The sequence below is a fragment of the Falco cherrug genome, chromosome 4 (assembly GCF_023634085.1).
Source record: "Falco cherrug isolate bFalChe1 chromosome 4, bFalChe1.pri, whole genome shotgun sequence".
Classification (NCBI taxonomy): Eukaryota; Metazoa; Chordata; class Aves; order Falconiformes; family Falconidae; genus Falco; species Falco cherrug.
Window position 1 is genome coordinate 29,419,902 of NC_073700.1, and position 15,676 is coordinate 29,435,577.

Here is a 15,676-nt window from a genome sequence, read left to right on the forward strand (position 1 = left end):
CGTAGCAGCTGTAAAATATGAATAACGATACTGACCATAGTACAGCATCTAGTATTTCTTCATTGTAGGCTTTTTTTTAATATTTATCAGTGAGAACATAATTGCTGTTTAGAATAGGGAAGCATGTACAGAGAAATAATTTAATTTTCATAAATACTAAAAAAACCCCACCCTTGAGGGGCAGTGCTGGACGGGCAATGCTGTTTGGAAAACTGAGTTAAGCTACTACTACAGGGTCATTAACACCGACTGGAAGATAATAAAGAGAAAACTAAACACTAAATCTAAACTCCAACTCAGCATGACTTTGATACCAGGAACAGGCTCCTACATCACACCTTGTCTCTGCAGACCTGTTTACAATTCAAGTGCAAACCACTCTGGGGACTAGATTGCACCACATATATGGAGTCACATTCATGTAGATACTACAGATTTATAGCAAAACTAGGCAAAGTTACGTGTCTATAGTATAGGTGAGGAACTTCATCTCACCAGTGTCACCCAAAGCGGATCCTCCAAATGCAAGCTGCAGAACCTTAAAGCCAGGTACCAGAAGACCGTCCCTTAACTTCTGAAATTGTGAATCCATTGTATCTCCCAACAGGTGGGGCTGAACTTAACCAAACTACACATGGTTTTCACTCAGCTTTTCAATGCCTTGAATTATACAGGCTGCTTATACCAATTTCTTACAACCACAGTGGCCTTTTCCTTTTTGGAACATTCAAGTCTACTTTTTTTTTTTTTAAGGAATTTTGAACTCAAAGCAGGAAGAAATATGCCATGCCTGTGTGTAAGCCTCACAGCATGCTGCCAACCAACATTTTCCCTTAAAGCTGTACAACAGCATTCAAAACACGTCTGCAAGTGGCCCCTCTTGGAGATAAAACACCTAGCTAAGAAAACCGTGGACACATTTCTCCCTAGGAGTAAGCAGGAATCTTGCTTTGCAAAGCTGCTGAGGGTGGCAGGTTTGGTTGTGTTTAACTAAAGCTCATTCCCTCTCTAGGCAGTGCACTTTGCAGAGGGAAAATAAACAGGCTGGAAAAAACCCAGAAGCTTACAGGGGGGGAACCTGCAGGGAAGCAAGCTGCAATGTAAACAGGCAGGCAGAGCAGGGCCTGGGGTCAGGAGGGCAGGGCTGGATCTGACGGTGGGAGTGCTGGTACAGCCTCTGCCCCGCACCGGGGTGGAGGCAGGAAAAGGGGGCCAGGAGCCACTTTCCAAAAAGGAAATTTCAGGCTGCCCAGGATTTCCAAACTGCAATAATTTTCCATGGGCCAATCAGGGAGGAGCGAGGCAAAAGCACCAAATTAGGAAAGTAAATACTAGAAGGGGGAGAGGGAGGAGGAGGAGAGCCCAGCTCATGCAACCACCTCCCAAAGCCAGAGATGAGAGAGGAGTGCGTGTCCCACACCGAGCCCCAGCCCCAGCCAGCTTCCCCACACCTGCCCTTGGGAAGGGGGAGAGGACACTGCCAGCCTCACCCACCACGGTGAAGCCACCAGGATAGCAGAGAGCTGCCCTGAGAGCCAGATGGCCAGAATGCGTCGCTACATGCTCCCCAAAGAGCATTCCCTTTCTTGGGCAGGAACCCCCAAATCACTTCCCAAAGCCTGGCCCACAGGGTATGAGAGCTGCGAGACCCTGCTGGATGAGAGGGGAAGGCTGAAGGGGCTGAGCAGGGATGTTTACAAACGTGTCCGCCCCTCCTCTGTGTAAGAGGAACTCGGAAATGAAAGGGGTTTGGCAAGTGAAACCTCAGATGTCTTTTGAGGTTTTCTGAAGACTTGGCTGGATTAGCTTCTGCTCAAGACAAACAGATGCAATCATTAATCATCCTTAGTAAACACTCCGTTAGGGGCTGAGCACAATTCAACACTACTATTTCCACTTTCTCCTTATGCAAAAGAAACATTCTCGGGGAGTCAAATATCAGTTGCAGGCATATGCCAGAGTCAGAAGATACAGCCTCTGTTAGTAACACAAACCACACTGTGCTGCTTTGCGCAAGATGACTGAATGGAAACTAACTACCATATGTTGGCAAAGAAACCATCCCCCTCCCCTCCCAGCAACAAGCTTCATCTAAAAAGAGAAGGTTAAATATAAACTAAAAGCAGTGCCTGAACAGAGGACTAAAACCACAGCTACCTCCATCCCCCTCTTTCTAGAATATCTGCACTGTACATCTGTGCAGCTCTGCAAGACCTGCGGAAAAACCCAAACAAGCAAGCCCTCCAGATCTATACAAAACCAAACTGGCTTTATTGTGACACTGAAGTTCTTCTCAGTCATGTAAATGTGAATACTACTCACTGTATTAGTGCTAACTGTCAGAAGATGTTTATTATACTCTTTTACAAATGTGCAGACAAGAAAACAAACAAAAGGCTATTACTATTACCAGGTATGCTTTTGCTATTCTGAAGTCTGCACATTTTAAAACTCTTAACACATCATCATATATCACGAGTCTACCTTACTTTATAGAATTTATTATACTTCAAGTAACAGCTTTAATGTTGAAAGAGATTACACTGCAATCCATAACATCAGCTCATTGCTGAAAAAAGAAAGAAAGAAAATATTCCAGACAGTAACTTGATGTTCAGGTTATTTCTATTGCACATTCATGAATCAGGTAATTTAAAAAACAGGATACTCGCACAGATGTGCATTCAGATTGCTACAGCCCCTTAGCACACCGCCAGCATCCTACCCCCATTTCCTTCTATTCCCAGGAAACCACGTACCAATGGCCAGCCACCCTTGTCCCAACTTCAGATAATACCGGCACCACCCAGCAACAACAAAGTATTATTGAGACAAAAATAAAACAGGCGGTCTCAACATAGAAAGTATTTGCCTGCTTTCTTTTCTCTATGTATATAGGTAGCTCGATACACTTCTAATTCCACTGCCAAAGACGGACTAGTAACTCTATAGCATGAGACTAACAATTTCCCCCAAACCCTTCAAGCTCTTAAACAAAACCCTTGTGCCCTACTTCCAGCTACCAAAACACAGTTTTTAGGGGTCTTCCGTCATTTTTGAACATCAGATATTTAACTAGTTATTTTTAATGGGGCATTTCATGCACAAGTATACCAAACAAAACAGAGCTGACAGACTTATGTCAGAGAACACAGATGGAGTTTCCAGAAAGCACTCTGGATAGTCAACATCTTACCTGATAGTGCCTGTAGGGGATGGGAGGGGACTGACCACACTCCGGAGATCCGGCTCCGGGATGTGGATCTTCAGAGGCGATATTTGAGGGTAAAGTGGCCGAAGGGGAGGCGATGAGGCTTCCTCTTTTGCTTCCTCTTTATGGTATAAAGATGTGAACTGGATCTTTATAACTGTGCTAGGGAATCTGAAAGTACATCTGTAAAGGGGAGAAAGGGAAATGTTAGTTTCACACATGATACCAAGCAAAGTGTTTTTGTATGCAACTGGTGAACCATTAATTCATTCACAGCACAGAAGTCCACCATTCTCGATAGCATCTTTCTGTCCAGCGACCTGGGCAGAACTACTGATCATTCATACATCTCTGTAAATGTATCGTAGTGTATCATGTATCACCTAGAGATTAGATGCAAGCTGAAGGTTTGGGTAAGTTAAGTGTTTCCCCAATGCCATGTATTCAATCAATGACTAAGCCAGATGCAGAACTATAACGACAAACTCTCAGGTTCCTGCTGATGACTAGGATTTCTAGGATTTACCTTTTATTAGCTCTTTGCACCCAAGTCAGGAAGATAGAAGTTACTAGAAAGTATCAAACCACAAGCAACATGGAGCAAAAGAGCCATAAAGTCCAGAGAGAGTAACAAACTGCCTCCAGGTAAGACTGCACAACACTGCTTAAGGACTGGCCTCTACATATTGTATAACTAATACCCATTTATATCTCCACAAGTGAGGCTAAAGGACCATCTAGCAGGGTTCAGATTAAAAGACATTAATTTGGAAGTGCCTCCCTTTAGACAACATGGTTTATAGCAAGCAGGGTTAGACCAGGGCCCCTGCAACCCTACAGGGCCCAATTTTCTCTCTATATAACACTTCTTTCCCATCGTTATTTAAGAAAAAAAAAAAAAAAAAATCACACATCTACAACTGTAGCCTTCAGGAGATGTTGGGAAATTCAAAAGGAAATAAGCACTGACATTTTCCATATTTGAACAGAAAGCTTTCTAATTTATAGTGTCTACAATAGGCACAGGGCTGCAAGAGCGAGTGTTCTGCAATTCTTCTTATTGCACTTTAATTAGACAATCATGTGCAATCAATACAAGCTTTCCAGGGATCATTTCACTGATACTAAGGTTAAAGCAGCAGGAAATAAAAACCAGGTTTCACCGTGGGAAAGGCCAACAGAGCACAGTAATTGTACTGGCTCCCAGCATCTTGCCTATAGAAGAAAATGGAGGGACTCAGGCAGTGTTGTTCTCGCACTGTAAGTGCTGGTGTAGGCTGAATGTAATTCTTTTAGTCAGTGCATTACTGAATCCTGCCAGGTAACAGAACACAGCAGCATGCAAGTAAATCTGTATTTGTGACCACCTTATCTTAATGCTGCCCTCGACAGAAATGCAGAGAAGCATTCTATTACAGTTCTAAAAACATTCTCTTGCTCGTGGTTCTTCCGCACAAGCTAGTTCTGCTTTAAGGTAATGTTCAGAAACCTGCCGTGAGAAGTGCAAAATTATCATTCAGGCATGGGAAGCTCATTCCCATCTCCCACCTCATCTCTCAAATAAGCTGGCTCAGTGTTCAGCAGCTTGGGCTCACAATGACTCTGCTATGTGCAGCAGGAGTTTGCATTGCATTTAATTCACTTCAGAGGTCCTGCCACCTGCACTCATTAATGCATTAAATAAGAACATCATTGCTGGCAATGCAACCTAATTATGTTTATCTAACCCTTCTAAACATGGTTCCCTGCAGACTCAATACAAACGCACAATTCAAAACAGCGGTGTCTGTGCCTTGCAATGTCTGCCAGCAGCAGGCACACAGCTTACTGAGATGAACCTGAAACAAGGTGTTGAACCACTACTCTGGATTTTAAGCTTTCATATTGCTACATGGATTTGCTTATAGAAAAAAGCATTTGCGATGAGCATCACAGGGACTAAGGCTCAGTATCAGTATGAGCAAAGTATCATTTTTCAAGCCCTTACTGGGGAAAAGCTGAGCTTTCTTTCACAGAGCAAGGGAATTCTCTGCTGTAACACCAGGTGCTCAGCATTTTTCAACATCTGAGTCAAGGACAAATCAGTCCTTGTTTAACAGTGTTCAGTGCAATCCCAACCTGCTGCTGCTCTCAACAGGCCTGACTGCACAGAACACTACAGCAGGTTTGCAGCACTGTTGAGGCCAGATCCCCACTACAGCTTCATACCAGTAAGGGGCTCTATCCCACTGCCACTTGAGTCTTCCTTTTCAGAAGGGCCCAGTGATGCAAGATTCACATTTCCTACATGTTACTGCTTCCAGGTGATGGTGCAACTAATGATGCTGTAACAATGTTAGGTAAGAAGGTGATATACCTACAATCCAAAACACTGTGAGGCAGTCCCATCAGCCTGAGTATGGTCTATCTTAACAAAATCTGTTACTTTAACAAAATCATGAGTCAACCTGAAAAATGAAGCCTAAACTAATCCAGTAAAAACGTGCTGAAAAGGCTCGTTTTAACACTGCTTTTCCTTGAGAGCCTCCCCAAAGCTATCTGATTCAGCCATGTGAATTACCTGCAATCTTACACTGGATTGAGGGAAGAGAAACAGAGAAGCCAGGCTGACTACAGGAGCAAACAATTTGTTGGCTGCTGTGATTTTGTTTTGAGAAAGACAGGCTTCCCAATCTACTGAAGCAGAACCCAGGACATACAACTAGATTTCACTGATTATGTTGATTAGCACATACACGGTCAATTTGGAAGAAACTAGTCCCAGACAAATCACTGTGGATATGTGCAAGGGTGCTCACAGCTCGAGAAGGATTCTGCTTCCAGTATTGACACTACCTGCAAAGCCAAGGTGGGGGTAGTTTATCTGAATTTATGCTTTCACTGCTGTAAAAACCTGGGACCCAAGAAATGGAAATGCAATGCAAAAGAGATTGTAAATTCCTGCAGAACTCCTCCCTTCCCTCAGGGGTGAGAAGATGCCTGAGATTAATGTTATTGCTCCAGTCTCTATCACAACCATCACAGTAATGCAAACAGTGACAACAGCACGGCCCAAGACACTACATACATGCATTAATACTGGGGAACTGTGTCAATGAGAAATCAGAAAAGCATGCTTTCTGAATCATCTTGTGACAGGAAGCTCACTTTTCATTACACTGAACCTGAATGCAGTTTTAATGAGCTTTTCTAATTGTTCCTTAACTAACCTCTTTCTGACTAGAAGAGGATAAACTCAAGTTATATCAGGTAGTTCTATTTAGGAGTAAGGCACATTAGCACAAGATTTAAGCCTACGAGAATTACACTTCTACAGAAGATAAGCAGGACAAGACAGACAGTCCAAGCAGAACTGAGCATACATTCCTTAAGATTACTGTATAATTTCAGGTTAAACTGAGTTATACTATTTGATGCATGTTGCATGATTCCTATCAAAGATGCATAGCAACTACTACTACTGCTTAACATCTCCATCATGAGAAAAAGATCAATCTGGAAGCACAGATTAGACTCAATATAAAAAGCATAATGAAGTTAACTGGTATTTCCCAGGGTGCCCAAGAAGCAACTCTTTTTAAGCACCTCTGAAATTTCCAGCTGATTAGAGGGGTAAATTAATGGTCTGCAAAGCCTCTCAGTCTTGGTATAGGCAGGAAGAAATCTGCTTCAGTTCTAGAACCACTTGAGTTTTTTTCCACTCGATAACCTGCCACAGACAGGTACATCCTACAATCCCTGGCCATAGAAACCCTATGTATTGTACTCATACACAGTTATGGTATGTTGCATATGTAAATTCCTTGTGGGAAAGGATTCCCATTTTTCTAGGTTGCTTCACAAGACATTGAAAATAGAAAGGTTTTTTTTTAGTTTGTGTTGAAATAAAAAACACACCAACACACCCACCCACACACACCCCACCCTCCATAAACTGCATAGAAACAGTTCTTGCCTTCTTAGGTTACAGGCAGGAGAAAGTAAAAGAAAATTGATTGCTGGGTCCCTGCTGCATGCATGAGTTCAGACCCCATAGCACTTGCTGAACGCATGCTATATATACATTGGAGACCAAGGGGAAGAGAGAGTACACATGCCACACATGGTTACAGTGATATAAAAGATGTTGCTAGAATCTTGTTTGTTTTAAACAACACAGATTTTCCAGAAGTTTCCTGGACAGGGCCCTCACACTGACCACACAGCACCAGTGCTATTAGGCATCCTTCATGTGGTGAACCAGTGACAGTGACCACAAGCATTTCATCTACAGAAGATCTGAAAAATAAAGTGCTAAGAAACACTGTTTACATAAACAGTCACCCTTATGGCAGACTTTGTGAAAAATGGTTAGGTAGAAAACCCAAAGTGACTCCATACCTTGCATAACTCTGAGGAAGGGGAGAATATGGCTGCTTTTTACAAAGCACCTTTTACTCACAGATGCAAAGGAAACGGGGATGCATTTGCCAAAACATAGTCCCAGGTTTAAGAGCAGCTATTACAGTCACTGATTCTTTGTTAGAGCACCCTGAGTGCCAGTTCCACACCAAATGACTTCTGGTAAGACCTGCTGTGTAAGAGCAAGAAAAGGGTATTTAAAGATTTTAAAAGGAGACAGGAAACTGTGCTGGATTTATGATTTTACATTTACACCATGGAAAATCACAGAGACAAAATGGAGAAGACAAATCCTGAAAAAGTCAAGGTGAAATGTATGTATAAAATAGAGATACACAAAAATGTATATAGAAAACCTGGAATGATATTTATAAATATTATGTCATGTAAATAAACATAATTATATGTAACATAAGGTGATATAACATCAATCCAGTTTATTATACAAAAAGAAATAACTAGAAAAGTTGGAAGACTGTTACACGTGCATTGTCATCAGCAACTTGGTACCATCTTTGTCGACTTTATCGTGCCATAATTCATGAAATCCTGTTATTCCTGAGTGTTGCAGTTATAAACGCGCTGGTACCATCTGTGTTAACAGCGCTGAGATGCAGGTTGAGCAAGAAACATTGTAGGAAGTGCTTTGTTAAAAATAACACATTTTGCAATTTGAATCAGAACAGTAACACAGGTGCAAGGTTTCATTCAAAAGCATAGTCAAGCATGATTGTCTCCTTTTGCTCCAACTGCCACTTTTCCTTTTTAAACTTGCAGATACTGTTACCACACCACTGACTCCCAGTATCCAAATCCTTCTCTCTGCCACTCTTGACTTTGTCTCTGAACCAGCGTGGCCAGCAGGGCCAGGGCAGTGCCTGTCTCCCTGCACTGGGCACTGGTGCGGCCGCCCCTCGAACCCTGGGCTCAGCTGTGGCCCCTCACTGCCAGGGGGACGTGGAGGGGCTGGAGCGTGTCCAGAGCCGGGCAGGGGCTGGGGGAGCTGGGGGGGGTTTGGTCTGGAGAAAAGGGGGATAAGGGGGGACCTGATCATCCTCTACAGCTGCCTGAAAGGAGGCCATAGGCAGGGGGGGGCGGTCTTCTCCCACAGAGCAAGAAACAGGACATCAGGGAACGGCTTCAGGTGGCACCAGGGGAGGTTTCCATAGGATGTTAGGAAAAATTTCTTCACCAAAAGGGCTGTCAAGCATTGGAAGAGGCTGCCCAGGGAAGTGGTGGAATCGCCATCCCTGGAGGGATTTAAAACGCCTGAAGATGTAGCACTTGGGGACATGGTTTAGTGGCGGACTTGGCAGTGCCAGGTTAACAGTTGGACTCCATCTTAAAGGTCTTTGCCAACCTAAATGATTCTATGATGTGAGGGGACAGTAGTTCAACTCTTAAGGATGAGGCAATTATCTCTACAATCAGTAAATACCTTAGATTCAGGAAAAGCAGGCAGCCAGAGCTAATTACATGTCATGATTAAACAGAACTATGTCACTACTAGCTAAAGTTTGACGAAGGTGCCCACAAAAACCCTTGTAAAAGATAAGAAATCCTAAACAAGGCCCACACAACAGCTATTTCTGTCCCCTGTAACTTCCTTGAAACCAATTCGTTTTGTGTCAATTACACATAGTTCACTCAGAAGAATATGGTATTATTCCCATGCAAAGTTCCAAAAACATATCTGGTTTCCCAGCACAAGAAAGAATTTGACAGTCATCTCTGTCAGGCCGTTATCATTCCCATTTATTTCAAAGTGCCTGGCATAATTTTCCCTCCCCATGGCAGGGGGTTGGAACTAGATGATCTTCAAGGTTTCTTCCAACTCAAAACATTCTATGATTCTAGGATTTTACTGGAGGGCAAGGTGGATACTTCTCACCCTTTCATTCAATTTGTAGGATAAACATCAAAATTTCAGGCCATGATCAATGCGCAGGTTGTGTATGTAGCAGCTGTTACAAAGAAGTGCCAATTTTGTCCTGTAACCGATTTTCTTCACCTTCTGTAAACAGCTAAGGGAAGAACCACTTGCCTGCCTCTAAGAAAATGAAGTTCCCATTAAATAATTCTCATAAATCCACTCCCTATTCCCATAATACTTTGAAGTAGTCTGGAAGGAGATGCCTTGGACAAGGTAAGAGACACAATGGGAAAGCTCCGGTACCAGCGCATCCAGTATCGAACTAAATTTGGTTAGAAAAAGACAGTTTGCTTCACTTGACTAAACATGTATCTGAGTCCTAAAGGTCTGCCCACGGAGAGGATAAGCAAACTGAGACAAGAGCTACCACCTCGGATTCACATTTCTTCAAAAACAAGGCTCTGATAATTGCTGTGACCACTGTGTAACAGCTGAACTCAGAACATTTATGGACCAAGATTTCTTGCTTTGTGATGCTGCACTCTGCCCTTAGAAAGCAATACTCTTCAAAACTTCAGCTTTTCCACAGCAAGACACACTGTATTAGCCAGCACAAAACAAAACACTTCAGCTGCCAAGTATTTAGAAGGGTTTCCACCCATTTCAGTCACTAAAATAACCAAATAATTTTCTCCATCTTCACTAAAATAAACTAGACCCTTACTCCCCAATGGGAATCATCATCATAAGTACTGTGCTCAAAATGATGATTTTGCTGGAACCACAGCTGCCTGAAGCAGCAAGGTGGGCAAAAACATGAGTAAGAAAACTACCTTTCAATCACAAATGAATTAAAATGAATATTAGTTTGAATTAATGTCAAAACTGTACAACAGGCTCCGAAAGCTGTCTGAGCTGTCACAGGAGATTAGGTACTATTCACCCCTTCTCTGTAATACTACTACTACTACTAATAATAATACTGAAGTCACCCAATATTTCCTGTTCCACTCCCTACCCTAGAATATTTTCCCCCTAAATAACACTTTGTAAGCAATACCAATAAGAAACTAATTATATCATCCACTTGGCTAGTGCCATCTGCATTCCAAATGAAAAAGTTAATTGCACTGAGACTACAGAAAGTTCTGGAGGAACAAAGACAAATACACTTTATTCTCTTAAGTCTAAATACACATTACAAAACAAGCATGTACCTATCACCATGGCAATTTAAGAGTCATTATAATTCTTTTCTTCACACATCTCTCTAGGCTAGGAGACACAGGTAGTATAACTGCCACGCTTTTAAGAGTGCTTGGTTCCTTTTGGAGGTTACCACAGTCTTAAAGTAATGAGGTTTTAGCTTTTGCTATTTCCCGTTCAATTGCTCTACTGATCTGACCAGACTTAACGCTGAAAACTACTGAAGGCCTCCCATAAAGTCCTTTATCAAACTCACATCAGGTAAGTGGCTGTAACATGATGGTCAGTAAAATAATTTGTTGCATTCATGAAGAGATAAACAAAGGGTCTGCATGTAAATGGTGAAGCTCAGAATCCACATTTGTTTTTCCTGTAATTAATCAACTCAGTCTGAAGATAAGCCAAGCATGTCGCCAGAGAGCAGGACAAGGAAATAAACTATGGAGCTCTCTGTAAAAACACCTCTGGTATTATCCACTATTGTTTAATTAGAGGAAAAGCTATACAAGTCCCTGTTAGTGTTTTTAACATAACTGAAGAAAAATCGGATTTAGAAAGCACTGAGATTATCTGCAAATAAAGGAGTATAGCAACCTCTGTCACTGCTGAAAAGACAGAGCAACCCATTGAAATGTTTGGTGACAATTATTCAGAAAGTCACACGTTAGGTTAGATCAGGACTGGTTTCTAACTTCACAGTTACCCAGAGCTCATAAATCACTTGCCTTGCATGCTCTGTAATACAATCCCTTTATTTAATACATACTGTCACGCTTAACATTGCATGTTAAGCATGTATGTCAGCTGAGACCGAACTAAAATTGTCTATGTGCATATTTAAGTGAGCTCAGGTTTGAAATAATGAGTTGAAATCGAGAGAGTGGTATTACTTCTAGTTCATGAATTTTAGTTTTCTTCTGTTGGGAACCTTCTCCTGAAAAAGTACCAGCAACTGTTCCATTGTTCTGTTACACCAGATGCACAAATAACTTCAGTGTACTGGGGTCCCTGGCATTAACCAATTCTTATGTATCGTTCCCGTACTAGAGCTAATGTACACCTGGTTTTAGTAAAGGCAAACTCACACTGAAGTAATCAAGAATTCCTCATACCTGGTCCAGTGAAATTAGTATCAACTAGTCTGTAATTCCAGATTACTGGAAGGATTCTTTGTCCTTCCCCTCCCATGCATTCAAGTTAGCTGGAAATTCTCCTTTTCCCATGCTCACCCTGGACTCACTAGGAAGCGTAACTGGACGACTTCTGCCCAAAGAGATATCAATTAAACCACTCAATCTCATACAGATTTATTTTAACACAATCTAAATCTGTTTCCCTGTAGTAAGAGGCATTTCCTTTAGCCCCACCACCATTCCTTCCCCTCAGCCGTTTCCTCTCAATGTCACCCTCGTGCCAACAGTACCGTCTGAACCACTGCACAGCAAAGCAAACCAGGTAGCTGAAATAATAATTCAGGTGTTTTTTTTGTTGGGAGTAAACCGTCAGGCAGATCAGATCCCTTATCTCACCTTCCACAGGACAACGCCAGCACCAACACAGAGAAGGTGGAGGGGGCCAGTATCAAGGGGAGGAAGGAAAGGAGGAGGTACCAGCAAAAAAGATTTATATTAGATCATAAAAAAACCCCAGAGCATGTAACCACAGACTCAGATTTAAGCATCACATGATCCAAACACTGCCTTCTCCTTTCAGAAAACGAAATGCAATTCATTCATTTTGAGAAAAGCTCTGGCCTTTATCAGGTAAATCGCATCAGCTGCCACGCTGATGCTCTAAGGCATCATTTTCAAAAGTTCCTGAAACAGAAAAGTCAAGATTATCTTTTTTTTTATTAAGCTTAATTATTTCAAACCCAAAGTCACTCAAGCTTTATGCAAGAGGACCAAACAAAGACCAAAAATGTTTTCTGCATTCCAACAAGTGCTTCCTGCAGCCCCGTGCCCATGGCAATTCTCCCATAGCAACCAGCAGGTCACGTCTGCAGGAGCAGGAGTGGTTTTGTGGTTGTCTTGGATGGGACATACAGGCTCTGCACATTGCAAAATAAGTGCTTTTTAATACCCTCATGCTTCCAGAGTTTATTTGCTGATTATCCTTGAGAAATGCAAGCACAGTAAGATGGCTGAACAAGGACAGTGCTTCAGAAAAAAAAAAAGAAAATTGCCATTTCTCTTTGTCAGACAAGACCTTTTCCTCATGCTCCTTGCTACTGCTCAGCTGGAACCATACATATGGTAAAGGATTTTTTCACTTAATGAGAAGGCACCACAGGTTAAACTGGGATTTGCCTCACACTGCATATTGCCATGTTTAAAACAAGGTTTCCAGCACAGCCAGACAAGATTTCAGATGGGCAAAGAGCATGTGCAGGCAAGTGTATCTATTTAAAACAAATATTACCAGCAGCATCAGGCAAACCCACAACTTATGAATAGCTAAGTCTCTTTAGAAGCACCAAGTAAATTAGCTGTAATGAATGTTTCTATTGAGCTCAGTTGCACAGGGCTTCCCTTTATGCCATTTCATCAAGGTTCAAACACACTGAGAAACACTTCCACACAGAGGCTGATTTTTCAAATAGGTATTTTAGCAAACTCCTTTGAAGACAGCAACATTCACAGGAAAGTCTGGGCAAACAGATTCCTGTCCCTGCCAGCGCCATGAACACACAGACATAAACAAAAATCATTTCTGTTTCTTCAGTCCCTCCAGTCTCTGCAGACATCCCACCTCACAGTGCTGATGAACAGCAGGGTCTCGGCCACTGCCCATCTGGGGAAAAGGCAGAGAGTGAGACTGAGCCAAGCAGGTGGTGGAGGGGGAAGAGTATAAACACCCCAAGGCGGATCAGGAAGGCTAAGAAGGAAAAGAGATACTAGAAGTCCCACCCCCCACCCCACCCCCCAAAAAAAATCAAAATGCTGGTTTGGTTCATAAATATCTTCTTTCAAAGTGCACAGAAGACAAGCATTTTCATTTTTGAGGCTCCAACAACTGGCTATTAAACTTTCATGAGAGTTTGCACTATGATACCATGCTGTGAAACTTCAACAGTCCGTTTATTCCATGCATCTTCCCTACCATTTCTTATGTAGCAAACCTTTTAACTGCTGCCACAGAGCAATCTGATAAATTGAACATCACCACTGACAAACAGTTAATTTTTTCATTCAAGCGAGAACATTCGAGACTGTTTCACACTGGAGAATCAGTAGTGAAGAATCAAGAGCTGCTGTTTTATTTTCACATCCGTTACATCTCTTTATTAATGTTCTGATTTTACTCTTCAAAAATTGAGACATCAAGTACAGTTTCACTTCCAGATTCTCCCCTTTGAGGAGTAAAACACAGTGCAGGAAAGTAAGAAACCCAACTTGTAAGATATTGTAGTTGCCATTTTTTCAGTGTAAGGAACTACCACAACAAGGTCAGGGAATAAACTCACAAAGTAACAAACCAACATCTCATAGAAGAACAGGAAAGAAATGACCCAAATGGCTAAGAAGGGTGTTTCATTCAGCTAACGAAGAGCCAGCAGGAAATAGTGAGAGGTGCCCTCAAAAGACACCACCCTGCCTGGGAAATTCGCATTACGGACAGGTCTTTTCCTGATCCTACTACTCTCAGCTTTGCAAGATGGATCTTATAGTAATCATGCTCAGTCCAGTGCCAAAAACCCTACCAGAAGCTGCTTCAATCTCCTCCAGAAATCAAAGGGCCAGGAACATACAGTTTCAAAAGCCACCCTTCTGAAACTTTTCCAGCAGAAACCACCATAAGCCACCTAGTAGTGTCTTTTCATTCACTTCAATGCCTGCAAAAAAACCTGAAGGATATCCTTAAAAATGCCATCATTATCACCACTTACATACTCAGTGGCACACCGGTCATTAATTCACTTATCTATTTAAAACATAGAAACGTCCAACTATAAACACTTAATTGTCAGGATTTCTCTGGATTCATTTTATTTCTAGACAGATTATAAATATGTAAGATGACCTCAAACACCAAGCCTTGGTATAATCAAAAGATTATTATTAACAGGCTTTTATAACAAATACTGTTAAGGCAGAGTTGCAGTACTTCCATCGGGGACTCTGTTAAAAGGTGGCCTTGTGGAAGGCTTTAAGTATATATGCCAAGACAACATGGTAGATGCTTAGTGCCCATCCACCAGACACAGAGAAACAGAGGTGGTGCTATAATTGTACCTCACTTAGCTTCACATTTCAAAACATTGGAGTCAGCTTCAAAATATGCCATTCACGCCAACCCAGGAGCGCTGGGCACACCGCTTGCTATCAGAAGACAAATTCCTCTTATACTCCTGAGGGCTCCTAGTCCTTTAAAACACAAGCAAGCTGCAGTTCAGCAGCACATAGGGCAGATTACATGGAGTACAGCCAGTCTGAAGCACTGCAAGATTAACTCAAGTCTGCCAACACGCTAAATGTACGAGCCTTGAAGGTCTTACCTACACCCACACAAATCAGATGCAATTTTATATCAATATAAATTAACCTGCAGCATCAGTGACACCTATCTTTTAATCAATATCGGTTGGGGGTTTTGTCTTTTTAATTTTATTTTATTCAAGTCTCCCGAGGGTGAATTCTGGCCCCACTTCCACCACACCATTACAGAAGCTGCTCTGTTCCCCTGTGTAGTCCTTACTATAAACAACTTCATGTCTCTGAACAAACTGTTAAGATACAGTGGTCTTTTTCCTGTGTATCATATGGTAAGCCATGTCTTAACCCAACACCACTCCACCAATCAATTAGTCTCTCTCATTTATCATGCCTCTCAGTATAATGAGAACAGAGAAAAACTTTGCCGTTGCATTCCCAGAGATGTCAACAGTTAGCTACCTGCAGAGAACATTTAATAAGCTGTCCTTAAAATCTAAAATTAACCTAAAGCTGCTGTTTATTTTGAAGCTTGGGAATAAGGAGGTGTTT

General features: G+C 42.0%; 1 protein-coding gene across 2 annotated transcripts in view; it reads right to left on the reverse strand.

Annotated features, from left to right (window-relative positions):
* Positions 1-15,676, reverse strand: part of FOXK1 (forkhead box K1) — a 56,193-nt gene that overhangs the window by 25,846 nt on the left and 14,671 nt on the right. For both annotated transcript variants that reach the window (XM_055707377.1, XM_055707378.1), the window contains exon 2: positions 3,197-3,394. In XM_055707377.1, coding sequence (XP_055563352.1) covers positions 3,197-3,394 — 198 coding nt within the window. The remainder of the gene's footprint in view (positions 1-3,196; positions 3,395-15,676) is intronic.